General features: G+C 34.9%; 1 protein-coding gene across 1 annotated transcript in view; it reads left to right on the forward strand.

Moving 5' to 3' along the window:
- LOC119837962 (sodium-coupled monocarboxylate transporter 1) overlaps positions 1–12,042 on the forward strand; it is a 29,990-nt gene extending 17,948 nt beyond the window's left edge. Inside the window, exons 3-10 of the mRNA XM_038363761.1 lie at positions 4,179–4,321; positions 4,814–5,016; positions 6,462–6,593; positions 7,069–7,428; positions 8,032–8,162; positions 8,901–9,151; positions 9,779–9,918; positions 10,540–12,042. Of these exons, the coding sequence (XP_038219689.1) occupies positions 4,179–4,321; positions 4,814–5,016; positions 6,462–6,593; positions 7,069–7,428; positions 8,032–8,162; positions 8,901–9,151; positions 9,779–9,918; positions 10,540–10,903 (1,724 nt within the window). The 3' untranslated portion in view covers positions 10,904–12,042. The remainder of the gene's footprint in view (positions 1–4,178; positions 4,322–4,813; positions 5,017–6,461; positions 6,594–7,068; positions 7,429–8,031; positions 8,163–8,900; positions 9,152–9,778; positions 9,919–10,539) is intronic.
- Positions 12,043–14,119: the final 2,077 nt, after the last annotated feature.

Consider the following 14,119-nt stretch of genomic DNA (forward strand, 5'->3'; position numbering starts at 1 on the left):
GTCATACGTAATAGTTTATTTTAAATCTTAATATATAAAATTCTCGTGTCACAGTTTTCGTTGCCAAACTCCTCCGAAACGGCTGGACCGATTCTTATGAAATTTTATGTGCATATTGGGTATGAGTGAGAATCAGCCAACATCTATTTTTCATACCCCTAAAGGATAAGAGTAAGGCAAAACAGCGTTTGCCGGGTTAGCTAGTTTTATATAAAAACTAACTGACCCGGCAAACGCTGTTCATTTAGTTGTATGAAATTAGATGCTTGCTGATTCTCAAATCTACCCGACATGCACGCAAAATTTCATAAAAATCGGTCCAGCGGTTTCGGCGGAGTATGGTGACTAACATTGTGAAACGAGAATTTTATATTATACTTGCTATTACCTGCGGCTTCGCACGCTTTAATTCGGAGTATTTTAATAGATGCCCAGATAAACCTTTCCCTTGAATCACTCTATCCGTTAAAATAAGGCCCATCAAAATCCGTTACGTAGTTTTAAAGATTTAAGCATACATAAGGACAGAGAAAGCAACTTTGTTTAATACTATGTAGTGATAGAGATAAGACTTCAAATGTTTAGTAGACAGTATATGTCAAGTTAAATGGCTTATCAAGTTAAATTTTATTCCGTATAATTTAATATTTAAATTCCCGCGCTTCTTTTATTCTTTTTTTTTCTTTTTATGAGCCATTCGTCAATAATACACATAATTAACGAATTAGCTAAATCATTCCAGTAGGTATAAACATCTCTCACTGACGACAAATTATTTTGAACCTTATGGAGTTAGAGTAAGAGTTTAGATTTGCATACCAAAAATGACATAAGAAATAACGAATACAAAAATCATGGACACATGAACCTTATTAAGTTAGTGTTAGAATTTAGATTTGCATACTAAAATAATATTAACGAACACAAAAACCATGGAAAAAAACGTAACTCAAAAAAAATTGTTATTTCATATTTTATTCTTAAACCACATGTCACTAATGATCAAGTTAGTTATTTTTTATATTTCTTATACATATTTTAACAAAAAAATAACTCGTATGTGCGAAATGTTAAGATAAACTCGTTTCATCACTTTTAATAATACGTTTCTATATATATAGTTTTTGCTTAATCTGACAATTAGTGTTGTTAATTTATTAGTTATGTTAAAATCCGGTTCTTCAAAGATAACAATGATGTGAAAATATGTGAGTTTAGGTTTCTGTAGTATCTCTAGTAGGAAATATATGTCAATAAAGAGTTTGTTGGTTTCAACGCGCCAATCTCGGTAACTGCTGGTTTGATTTAAATCTTTTTTGTGAATAATCCATTTGTACGCTATCGTTGCTAATATCATAAATGCGAATGTAACTCTGTACGTCAGTCTATCGATTTGTCTGTCTGTATGTCTGTCTAATCTTCCCGCCCAAATCAATGAATCGATTTGGATTCAATTTACTACGGATACAATTGGAGACCCGGGAAAGTATATAGGATAATTGTCATCCCTGAAAATAAGTATCCCTGGTAATAAGGCTGTATAGTTTGTTTGTTTGTTTGAACGCACTAATCTCAGAAACTGCTTTTCCGATTTGAAAAATTCTTTCAGTGTTAGAAAGCCCATTTCTTGAAGAAGGTTATACACTATATATGTACCACGGGTGAAGCCGGGACGGACCGCTAGTGCGAAACGTTGGAAAGTGTTATAATGTGAAATATCATTATAAAGTATTGGATAGTTTGATATATGTGAGTAATATAATTTTAGAATAGGTTACACACACTTATAACTATATAAATACTAGCTGTTCGCCCCGGTTTCACTCGTGGTACATATACAGCTTATGTCAATCAGTGCAATTGGAGCTTTCTAATGGTGAACGAATTTTTGAAATCGGTCCAACCGTTCATGATTATTGCGTGACCAAGGGAAATAGGGATTGATTTTTGTATGTATAGATTGAAACGTTGTTTCTTTGCGCGTCATAATCTCAGGAACTACTAAGCCGATTTAAAAAATTCTTCCATCGTTGAATATGTACGCGATCTCTGCGTGTTATAGGCTATATTTGTACCACAGGCGAAGCCGCGGTGGACCGCTAGTATGATATAAATGTTGTGTATGTGTTTTTTGTTACCGTGTGCTTACAAGCAATAAACGCGTATCAAGGTGAAGGAGTTTAATTTATATTTCACACAAGCTGTGTCCCGCGGTTTAGATCTGATGTTAAATGGGATCACATGGGAGGCACCAGCTTTCAATTATAACATGAGTCACATAGGAGATTCATCCAGTGAAAAGTTGTATGTAAGTAAATAAACACAAAAAATGCCCTCGAAAACTCTTTTCTTAAAAACGACTGAAAATATGGCAACTCTGATATAGTTATGATAGAAGCAACGATTCTAGAATAAATAAATAGATATTCAGAGTCGTGTAGATAAATACATGTTTAAGATTAAGATAGTATGCACGTTCGTGATCATATTATGCTGTAACATTATATACGTATACTATATGAAGTATTGTATTATATACCATACAAGAAACAGCTAGTCTACGTTCGAGATAAGACCTGGTTTCTATTATATCCACAAAGGAAATAGTAAATATAATAATATAAAAGATTTATTGCAACCAACTAAGAAACACAATAATAATTACAAAAAGAAGCATTTATAATATAAGAACAACACCAACACACTTTCAACAATAACAACAGGTGTGTATGTGTGGGTTGTGGGCAAAAAGGCCCTGACTCAGCAATGTTGTAGAAAAAGTCTCTACAACGCTAATTATCTTGCCAGATAGACAAATAACTATAGAACGTTTGGGCTTATTACCAAAAAATAAGGTATGGATAGGTAAACAAATTAACATGCTGGAGCGTACAATGTGTTCCCGCAGTCCCGTTTAATGGGAATCGGAATACAGTGGGGTTTCAGTCGGTAGGAATCCGACATAATCCATTGTGATAAAAATATATGTTGCCTACAATACACACAGCTTCCCCGGGAGCCGTGTATCTTATGCAAGATTTCCCCACTTAAAAAAGGTGATCAAATGAAAATGTCGAAAACGGTCATTTAGTTAACATGTTAACACTATGGAAAAATTATAGTTTTTGTATATCTACACCTATATATTGAGAAGTTGTAATGAAAATGGAAAATCAACATAAGGCCGGCCTAAAATAATTATAACTAAAGGTTGAAAGGTCACGAAAACCAGATTTACGACCACACTCGCGTCTATTGCGCGAAGATGTCATAATAAAAATTGTTAATCGTAAAATAATCAAATATTCCCTTGATGTTTTTCTCTTATCGTTTTCGGTGGAGGGCACCGTTGTAATGAAATCGGCATGTCCAAGAATGGAAAGTTCTAAGACTTGTGACAACTACCAATCCGTACTTGGCTTACCTACTGTGTCCCTATAATGGATTCATTATCGGCTTGTCATGATGAATATATTTCGGAATGAATAAAAATATATGAATATACGATTTAATAATCTAGTTGATACATTTAACTTGGTCAGCGCTAGTGTTCAGAACACACAAAAAATAAAGTTGCGCGGTTTCACTCACGTGGAACGCGGATAAAAACTAGCCTATGTGATGTTTAAGTTACATTATTGTAAAGTTTTACTAAAATCCATTCGGTAGATTAAACGTGAAAGAGTAGCAAAGACCTACCGATCCACACTTTCACACATCATAAAAATACCACAACATAAAAATAAACATATAAAATGACACACAATACACAATAGGAGTAATAATACATATATGAAAAATAAATAGAAATAAGAAATTAAAGTTTACGCACGTATTTTTCCGTTGACAAAAAACAACCAACTGAGTATCTGGCGCGAATGATAAATTTCGTGTTTTATATATAAAAACTAGCAAACCCAGCGAACTCCGTTTCGCCACCAGATGGCTGTATGTAAAAAATTATTTTCCCGCTTTTTTGTTCAAATTTTTCCTGAATTTTCTTTGCTATAAACCTCACGGAGCCCGAGACCTTTCCAACGAATGCAAAAATCGGTTCCTGCGTTCTGGAGTTATAGCGTCAGGAAGGAAAACCAGACTTATTTTTATATAGTAGATATTAGCAGGATTCGTCCATGTATTAAGCATCTTTGTGTGACACAGTATAAATTACATTTCAGGCTTTCCCTCTGAGCTCGTGTATTTTGGTTCTGCGATGTGGGAGACGCTGTATGGCATGATCTTAGCATTCCCTATCGTCTGCTGGGTCTTCATACCGGTCTACTTCAGGCTGCAAACCAACTCCGTTTATGAGTACTTGGAGGTATGTTTGGAAACCCTTGATACAGATTAAAATTTAACACATTTACTATTATTGTTGAGAATTTGTCATTTCATTAATAAGGTCAATTTTTTATTCAACAGCTTTATTATTTTGGTATTTTAATATCTATATTCGTAGACGTAATGTCTAACAATATTAAAAACCATGTTTTATAGAAAAGAAAATCAACATGTTATATATTAAATAACAATTTCTTTATGTTTCATTTTTAGTTTTATTACACTAAATTCTAAGTTCATGAAGAACTAATTCAAGTTTAAGTTACTTTAAACTCAGTTCTTCATATCGTATATCGCCATTTGTTTATATTTGTTTATATATTCAAAAAGTTCTCATACTCCTTAAAACTAGGCCTTAAGAAAATAAAAAAGACAAAAGATAATGTATTATGTACAAAAACTTCTATGACAAAAAAACTGCGCTTTAAGAAGATTTAAAAAAAGAATACACATCATATCTAACTCCTTTCAGATGCGATTCGGTTCCAAATCAGTTCGACGTCTAGCGGCCGCGACGTTCCTACTCCGGCAGATCCTGAACCTCGCTGTCACTGTGTACACGCCTACAGTGGCCCTGCACGCTATACTCGGCCTACCGCATTGGGCGTCAGCTGCCGCGCTTACCGTGGTAGCTGTGGTGTTTAACCTGCTTGGCGGGCTGGCTGCTGCCATACGGTGAGTTCTGGAATTGTACACGCTCAACTGATATAAGATTGAGAGCATTGTGAGGATCCTAATCCTACTATATCCTACTAATATTATAAATGCGAAAGTTTGTAAGAATGTGTGTGTTTGTTGCTCTTTCACGCAAAAACTACTGAACCAATTGCAATGAAATTTGTTACGTAGATAGCGGGACAGCTGGAATAACATATAGACAATTTTTTGTCCCGATATTCCTACGGGATACGGACTTGCGCGGGTGAAACCGCGGGGCGCAGCTAGAAGGTCTATAAACCCAAGATGCACAGCTTCAAAAGTAAAGTTCGGAAATAATAGCAAAACACTCACCACACACGAAGATGTGTATGCTTTTAGCATAGCGTTATTCAAATCCAACCTTATGCGAAGTATTTAAAGTTGTTTTTGTAACGATTGCTTATTAGTGCACGCGACTAGACGCGAGTTCACGTAACTACCTAGAATGTAGCGCTGATTTTATACAGACGTTTTTAAAACGTTGAGTTTTTGATGTGAGTGGTTTTTTTTTTATCAATACTTTAAGATGAATAAGCTGACGACACAGCTTTGTTAACATTTAGTTGATTATGAATATAAGATTGAGAAAAAATCACTGGAACTAAAATAAAACATAAAATAACATTAAAAATACGGTTATGATTATTTTATTTGCTATTGACTTAGTAATTCATACAAAGATTTGGGGGTGTGATATCTTGCCTTGAAAGTATATAAGACTGTACAGGTTACTTTGCTGGATATGACGAATAATATAAATGAAATAAAAACGTCATTGAATGTCTTTAAATATAGTTAGGTTGAAGCAGAAATTAGTCGAAAGAATGCAACGTTAAAATTGAGATTTGATAATCTTCAAATGTTTTATGTATCACTCTCGCAATTAAGATCTAAATTTATCTTTAAACCTACCCTATTAATTTGTAAAAACCGTTTATCCTTAAGAGCATAGAAATTAGCACAAAAATATTTTATAGGGCCTATGTATATTATGTCAAATCTATACTAATATTATAAAGCTGAAGAGTTTGTTTGTATGTTTGTTTGAACGCGCTAAATTCAGAAACTGTTGGTCCGATTTGAAAAATTATTTCAATGCTATCTATGGCTATCTAAGCCCATATATTGTGGAAGGCTTGGACCGCTAGTTTTCAATAAGTATTTTTTTTTTTTTTTTTTTATGTTTTTTTTTTTATGTTATAGCGGGCAACTGAGCTGGTGGTTCGCCTGATGGTAAGCGATCACCACCGCCCATGAACATTTGCAAAGGTAGGTCCTCTGCGAATGCGCTGCCCGCTTTTTTGGGGTAAGGGAAAAAAAATGGATTAACGACTGGAAAGAAGGAATGGACTGGGACGGGTGAGGAAAAGGAAGTAGGTACAAATGTAACAAATATTTATCAAATAAATTTAAATTTTCAGAGCTGATGTTATTCAAACACTGACAATGGTACTGGTAAGCGGCGCCTTTATAATACAAGCCACGATCAAATCCGGGGGCCCAGTTAAGGTTGTACAAGACAATATTGATGGTGGAAGGATGAATTTCTTCAAGTGAGTTGATATCGGTTTCTCTTAGACTTCAGTATTACCGGTACTACAGTATACCAATATAAGATACGTATAACAATCGTTTATATAGCTAACATTAAGGTTGTACAGGACAATATTGATGGTGGAAGGATGAATTTCTTCAATTTCTTCTCTTAGACTTCAGTATTACCGGTACTACAGTATACCAATATAAGATACGTATAACAATCGTTTATATAGCTAACATGGAATAAATGGTCCCTGTATCTTTAATTAAAGAACTGATAGCATTACAATTTAACAATTTGGTTGGCAATTACTGGTTAGCTTTCTGTTCGTAAGTATGTCCGCCTGTTAAAGGAAATTCCATTGAAATAAGGTATTTTGCTGTGGTTAAAATTACCCACTCTCTAAGCACCTATCTCCAGCTCAAAAACATACCATAAAATAGGTCACACACTCATAATATTGATGAGTATATCTATTTCCGTTTCAGCTTCACCTGGGATCCAACAGTGCGCGTTGACACCTTCTCCGCAATCCTCGGCCAGCTCTTCATGTCTGTTTCCATATACGGCTGCCAGCAAACGTTGGTCCAACGTTACTGCTCAATGCCGAGCGAAGCAAAAGTCAGGAAGATTCTCTTGGCCAATGTTCCTGCGTTCTGTATTCTGTTTAGTTTGTCCTGGGTTGTTGGTATGGCACTATATGGGCTATATAGATACTGTGACCCTTTGATGAGTGGAAGGATCAGCGAGCCGGATGAAGTACTGCCCTTCTATGTGCAAGATCAGTATGGATTCTTGCCGGGTATGCTCGGATTGTTTTTGGGCAGTATCTTCAATGGAGCTTTGAGGTGAGATATGGTTTTATATACAGCAGTGATGTTCCTACATTTATATTATTATTGTTCTAAAATAGGTCATCATTTATTATTTATTACGTAGTTAAATCTGGTCTGATTTGAAATTTTCTTTCGAACTGAAGTAGTTTTGATTTTTTTTTTAGTTATTTATAAACTGATCACAAATTATAATTTTACGATACAATATCATTCTATTTATTTATTTATTTATTTATTTATAAAATTTAGCATTTAACATTCTAGAATGATATCTGTTTAAAAATTGCTTTTAGGTTTACGATCAACAAATATATAAATACAAAATACGCTGAAAGTGAATTGTTTTTCTAATAAAATACGATTGAACTAGCATTTATCACATAACTACCAGCTTTCAGCCCGCAGCTTTTCTCACATGGTTAAACAAAAGAAGGTTAGCTCCTGTTCCCGTAGGCTATCGGGGACGAATCCACCCTATTCTCCATTCTCATACTAACTCTATACCAAATTATCCAAATCCTTTTAATGGTTTAGGCGTGAGAAGAGACAGATAGACATATAAATACGGTTGTTTTAAACGAGTATAGAGTTACAGTACAATATTTTTTCTTACAGTTTTATGGTATCAAATATAAACTCATTGTCTACGGTAACATGGGAAGATTTTATCTCAACCGCGCCAGCGTTCAGAGGGATAAACGACAAACAACAATTGACGATCATTAAGGTGATTGGCGTCATTTACGGTGAGTTAGCAACATTAACTTTTACCTACTGCCGTAACGTGCCTGTTGCTACAAGAATTATTGTTTGTTAAGATTTAATGAAAATATAATACCAAATAAAAAGAAACGCATTAAGTTTGTCTATATTTCAGTCGTTAACTTATGTATAGTTAGAAGTCTTTAATATAATTTTGTAATAAACTTTGCGTATTCATTCGCATACATTAAACACACATGACTATCCAAATCACTGTATTATATTCAGCACTAGATATTTCTACAGATAATGGTATCAAATCTGTGTAGAACTCTTACGACTACGAGACACTATATTCTAAATTCTTACGTAACTCATTAGGCGATATATGGATAAAACAGATTTAAAATATATCAAGAAACTTCCATTATTTCTCGTTATTTAGACAATCCTTAGTACCAGATTAAGCACTTTAATAAAGAATTTTTCACGTGTATTTTGTCATTACACGCTTTTTATTAGCTTCACCTGTATGTTTGTTTGTAACCGACTTCTTTGGGCGCGATTTTGACCCACTTTAAACGGCCAGATTTCGTTCTAACTTTGTAGATTTATTGAGGACCGATGACAATACACTAATTTGATAAAATTATTCCAGTTTTCAATTTGCAAAATATGATTTTTGTTAAAGCGTGTTTTTTAGTTTTTTTAAACTATTATTTATTTTCCATCCGAACTAAACAGAACGTATTACCTAAAAGGTTTTTTTCCTTCATTTCCAGCTGTAACGATAATGGGTATGTCATTATTCGTGAGCCTCGTGAACGGTGTAGTGGAAGCCAACATGCTGGTGACATCAGCGACATCTGGTGCGCTTTTGGGCGTGTTTCTATTGGCTGCTTTGTTTCCAATGGCCAATGCGAAGGGGGCAATGTGTGGGATGATCGTATCTCATGTCCTGACCGTTTGGATGGCTTTGGGCAGGTTGATTTATGTGGATGCGAAAATGGCTATGCTACCTTTGTCTGTTGAGGTGAGAATAGATACAAAATATAAAAGTGAAGTCCTGTGTCCCCTAGTGGGGTATGGGGCAGATGATGTACATCCGTTTCACTGATTGATTTTCTTTAGGGACAAGTAGGTGATCAGCCTACTGTGTCCTGCCAGACCGAGACTTTTTTTTTTGTTCGTCCCCATCGGGAATTGAACCCAGGACCCCTCGGTTCTACGCTCACGCGTTAACCACTGAACCAAGGAGACGGTCGCAAACTATAAGGCATTAGGATATTACGATTGTCCTGGCTCAATCGGCCTTGATCCGGGATGACAACTTGATAATATATAGCTATATTCATTACCTTCTACTGATTGAATAAATCTAAATAGTTTGAATCTTGAAGTTGTAAACATTACAAAGTATTGCAAAATCACCGGAAACCCGATTCCTTTACCTCTCTCTTCTCAGTCCATTTCTTCTTTTCAGTCGTCAATCCTTTCCTTATCCCGCACTTCAAAGTGGGAAGGGCATTCGCAAAGGCACTGCCTCTCCAAATCTTCATGGGCGGCGATTGCTTACTATCTTGCAAACAACCAGCTCAGTTGCCCTTTCATGACATAAAAAATAATAATATATTAATATACATATCTTTTTATATTCCAGAGCTGTCCCAACGCTACACTAAACGCATTAAGCCCTAAGCCAATGACGGTAGTTGCGAATCGCACACTCACACAATACGCGTCCGTGTTCGACGCGATTGACAGCACGCACACACCGAGGCCACCGAATGAGAACCTTCTGTGAGTATGCTTTGTAAGCCGTCATAGCAACCCTACTAATATACACGCGAACGTTTGTAAGTGGACGGGTGTATGCATGATTGTTACTCTTTCACGCGAAAACAGCTTATCGAATCGGTATGAAATTTGGTACAGAGATAGATTATAGTCTGGACTAGCAATTAGCCATATAATAGGCTAATTTTTAATCGGTTAACACGCGCGTAACGCCGCGGGTTACAGCAAGTATGTATTATTATATTTTGTGCATGGTTTGTATACCATAATATGATCATCACAAAGAATGTTAAGTGAATTTTAATTTAACTTATAACAATTCTTTCGTGGTTTTATGGTGGTGCGTTGGTGATGTAATGTTTAAATGTATATTTAATAAACCGACTTAAAAAAAAAGAATCTCATTATCAATACGACTGCATTTTGCTTTTTTGGCTTTTTTATCTAAAACTTTCGGCTGGGTGAACCGATTATGAATAATTTTTTTATTTGAAAGTTTGATGGCGGTTATAGTTTTGTTAAATATCATTTAACGTTACTTAACCATACATATTTTTTAATTGCTTTATTCACGTTCATTCTCTACGTATGAATTTAAAATCATTGAATCATTATCTTTTCCAGATTCGACAGTTTGATGAAGGTATACTCAATATCGTATATGTGGTATGCTGTTATAGGCACAATTGTGTGCGTAGTTTGCGGCGTCGTCATTGGCTACATAACCGGCAATGACGATGACAATTTTGATGAACGCCTCGTCCATCCATTAGTGGCCAAAATCGCTCGAAAGATGCCCGGCAGACAGCGTACATTTACAACAGCAGAACGCGAGAAAACCTCAGAGGAAAAGGAAGCTTCTGACAAGACTTGTGAAACGATAGTCGAGGATGAGAAACCGTCGTTAAAACCGGTGTTTTCTACTAGTAATAGTAAAATATTTGATGCGTACGATAGTAAAATGTCCCCTATGAGGACAAGACTATGACGAGCTGAATATGAGATTGTGTTAGTGTCATTTATTTATTGTAGCCTTGTGCAGTGTTTTGTCTCGTTCTTGCATAAGCTCATTGATGTATGTACGAATATGACAGAAAAGATATTGTACAAGTTTTGTTTTGTAAGGATTTTGTTTTAAACAATAGGGAATTAATTGTGCAGAGTATTATTATTATTATAATCTTATCGATGGAAGTGACGTTTATATTAACTCGATTGATATTCTTGTAAGCCGCTAGTATTTATGAAGCAGAGGATTAATTCGCATTTCTTACTCGCATTGAAGAATAAATAGTGTTGGAATATGTTAAGTATTTTTGAGTTACAGAAAAGGATAGAGCTATTCAAAATATTGCATCTCTCTCTAACATTTATGAAAACCCTCTTTGAAGTGGCGGTTTATAAATGCTTACAATATTGTCGTCTTAGCATATTTTAAGCTGGTCTGACCCTAACGGAATGGCTGTTTGAATTCAATTCCTAAATTCAGAATCTAAATTCACACGTGTATTGTGTAACTTTTTTGTGTATTTAAGCTAATAATTTTGCACAATTGAGACGATTCATAATTTTAATTGCTCTGTGTATGTTCGTAAAAATAAATGTTTAGAAATATTTGCATCTTAAATTCAGAATCTTGTTTTTGGGTCCGGACGTGCACACGTCAGAAGCATATTAACTGAAAAATTAAGAATCTGTTAAATTCAGAATGGGTTTCAAACAGTGAAATTGTATGCGTTTCCGTGCTTTCTGAATTCATATTCTGTATCCAGAGATGTATTTTGAACGTGTTAAGCTGGCCCTAGTCAGTGCAGACAGTAACTTCAGAGTGTGTAATGCTTGTTAATATATATCACAATGTCACTATCTTTGAAATTGCGAAAAAATTTAACCAACGTCGTTGTCATTTTTGACTTCATCAAGTGCTGTATGTTTTATTTCTGTGTAAATGTTAAATATGCCGAAAGCTATCAAAGTAATGCCTAGTATATGGAAGCGCCGGTGATGACACCCTTCATTTCCGGGATAAGTCTGTGGCACAAGATTGATATCTTTTTTGTATTGTTATCTTAGTTTGGCACTAGATGGCGCTGTGATAAAGGGCCAAATATTTTTTTTTATTTTCAACAAAATGTCAGTCCATCACCATTCGCTTATTCTTTATTTAAACAATCAAATAATGCAAAATAAGTTTTAATTGCGTAATGCCTAAATTTTATATGATTATAATATCAGGTTGATTATGGTTGTGCCTTGTGTGATTTAAGGATAATAAAATAATTCAATATTTTAATAGAATAGAAATTGTTAATAATAAGGAAATGACGTGGATAAGAGTTAGTTAGAAATCATTAGGAATCTTAAATGACAGTTTGTCTGTGATTATATAAATATAGTTGTTATTTTTGTTAAGCTGTACCTTAACTTAAAACATTATAAGAATTTAGTAATTTTGTTTCTTTAATAATTAAGTATAAAAAAAAAAGTGAAGTCCCGTGTCCCCTAGTGGGGTATGGGGCAGATGATGTACATCCGTTTCACTGATCGATTTTCTATAGGGACAAGTAGGTGATCAGCCTTCTGTGTCCTGCCAGACCGAGACTTTTTTTTTGTGCGTCCCCACCGGGAATTGAACCCAGGACCCCTCGGTTCTACGCTCATGCGTTAACCACTGTACCAAGGAGGCGGTCAATAATAATTAAGTATAATATGTTAAATTTATATTAATTTATCACTAAACTTTGCACGTATATATCTGTAGTTTACCACTAGACCAGGTATTGCAGTGTTTTTACTATAAAAATACTAATTTATTGTCTGCACATTAAATGTTTATTATTATAATTGTAAATAATAGACACTAGCTGAATTAAAATACTAATGTATGTTTAGATTAAGTAGTTTCATAGAATTTGTTGCCATGTTGATATTTTGTCACTTATTATGTTATTTTTTGTCATTTCTACCTTCTATTATAGTGTGACGATTTATTTATAACATAATGCGATTTAAATATGGATACAGTTATAAAAAATATTTTTATTATAATATGTAAATACGTAAATGAAACATGATGAAAACATGTAATAAAAAATTTCAACCGTCATAATTGTAGCATTTTAATATCCGATTTATATAATGTGATGCCATTTTTATGTACTTATAAATCAGTATTAGAATATATCTAACATAGTTGATATTTTTATAAATACAATCTTAAGAGATATAGAATATTTAAAGAAAAATAGTAAGTCAAATATGTTGTCTTTTATTTTAAACCATATTTGGTAACGCCGATATTATTAAAATAGTGAATTAAAATTAAATATTTATTATTTTGTGGTGTAATCCAACTACCCTCCTTACATGCGAGCACAACCAATCACCGCACGCTTTTAAAGCAACCGCAACGTCCCTATTGGATGTAATGACGCATATACATCACACAGTCTGCATCGATCTTCCGTGACGATCTCAATAACCGCCGGAGTGCCTTCACGAGGCCTCTAGACATTTCGTGTATAATTCGCATACCGGACAGCCTTTATGAGGCTTTCTTGTCACCGCATCAATCGAAGAGATCTTTCATAAAGATCGTAACCCGCAACCGCCGGAGAACCTCCACGAGGTTCTCTAGATATCTCAGGCATTGTGCTAGTGTAACCGCCTTCCTATTTGGTGGCGCTGAACCGCCGCGTGTGTGTGTGTGGAGTGAAGGACTGGATCTGGTCTGCCTGGCCCGAGCTGGAGGACCCTTGACCGCGTGGTGCTGTGCCGCGTGCTTGCTTGGACGCTACTCCCTCAGACGAGGTATGTGCCGTGTGTTCCCTTTCCCTTTTTCGCTACACCGCGTAGATTAAGTTTTACAGTCCGCTTAATATTGAATTTAATATATATTGGCGCGACCAATATTACATAGACTTTTAATGCCATTTTATATTGACAACTTCATAAGTGTCATTCTCAAATAATACGAAGTGTATCATTTAATCAAATCATTTATTCCGGCCTCATTTTTGCAATTTTATGTAATGTTAAAACTTTAAAATAATATAGCCTGTAATGCCCCTACAAAATAAGACGGATAAATGAAAAGTTTGGCGTACTTAAACGCATTGAGTAAGATATCAAAATCCAACAGTTATATAAGACGAATCGTTTGAACATTATGAGAACGAATCAATGGAAGTTTGTCCTTCATCGG

Source organism: Zerene cesonia, chromosome 29 (genome assembly GCF_012273895.1).
Source record: "Zerene cesonia ecotype Mississippi chromosome 29, Zerene_cesonia_1.1, whole genome shotgun sequence".
NCBI classification, from domain to species: Eukaryota; Metazoa; Arthropoda; class Insecta; order Lepidoptera; family Pieridae; genus Zerene; species Zerene cesonia.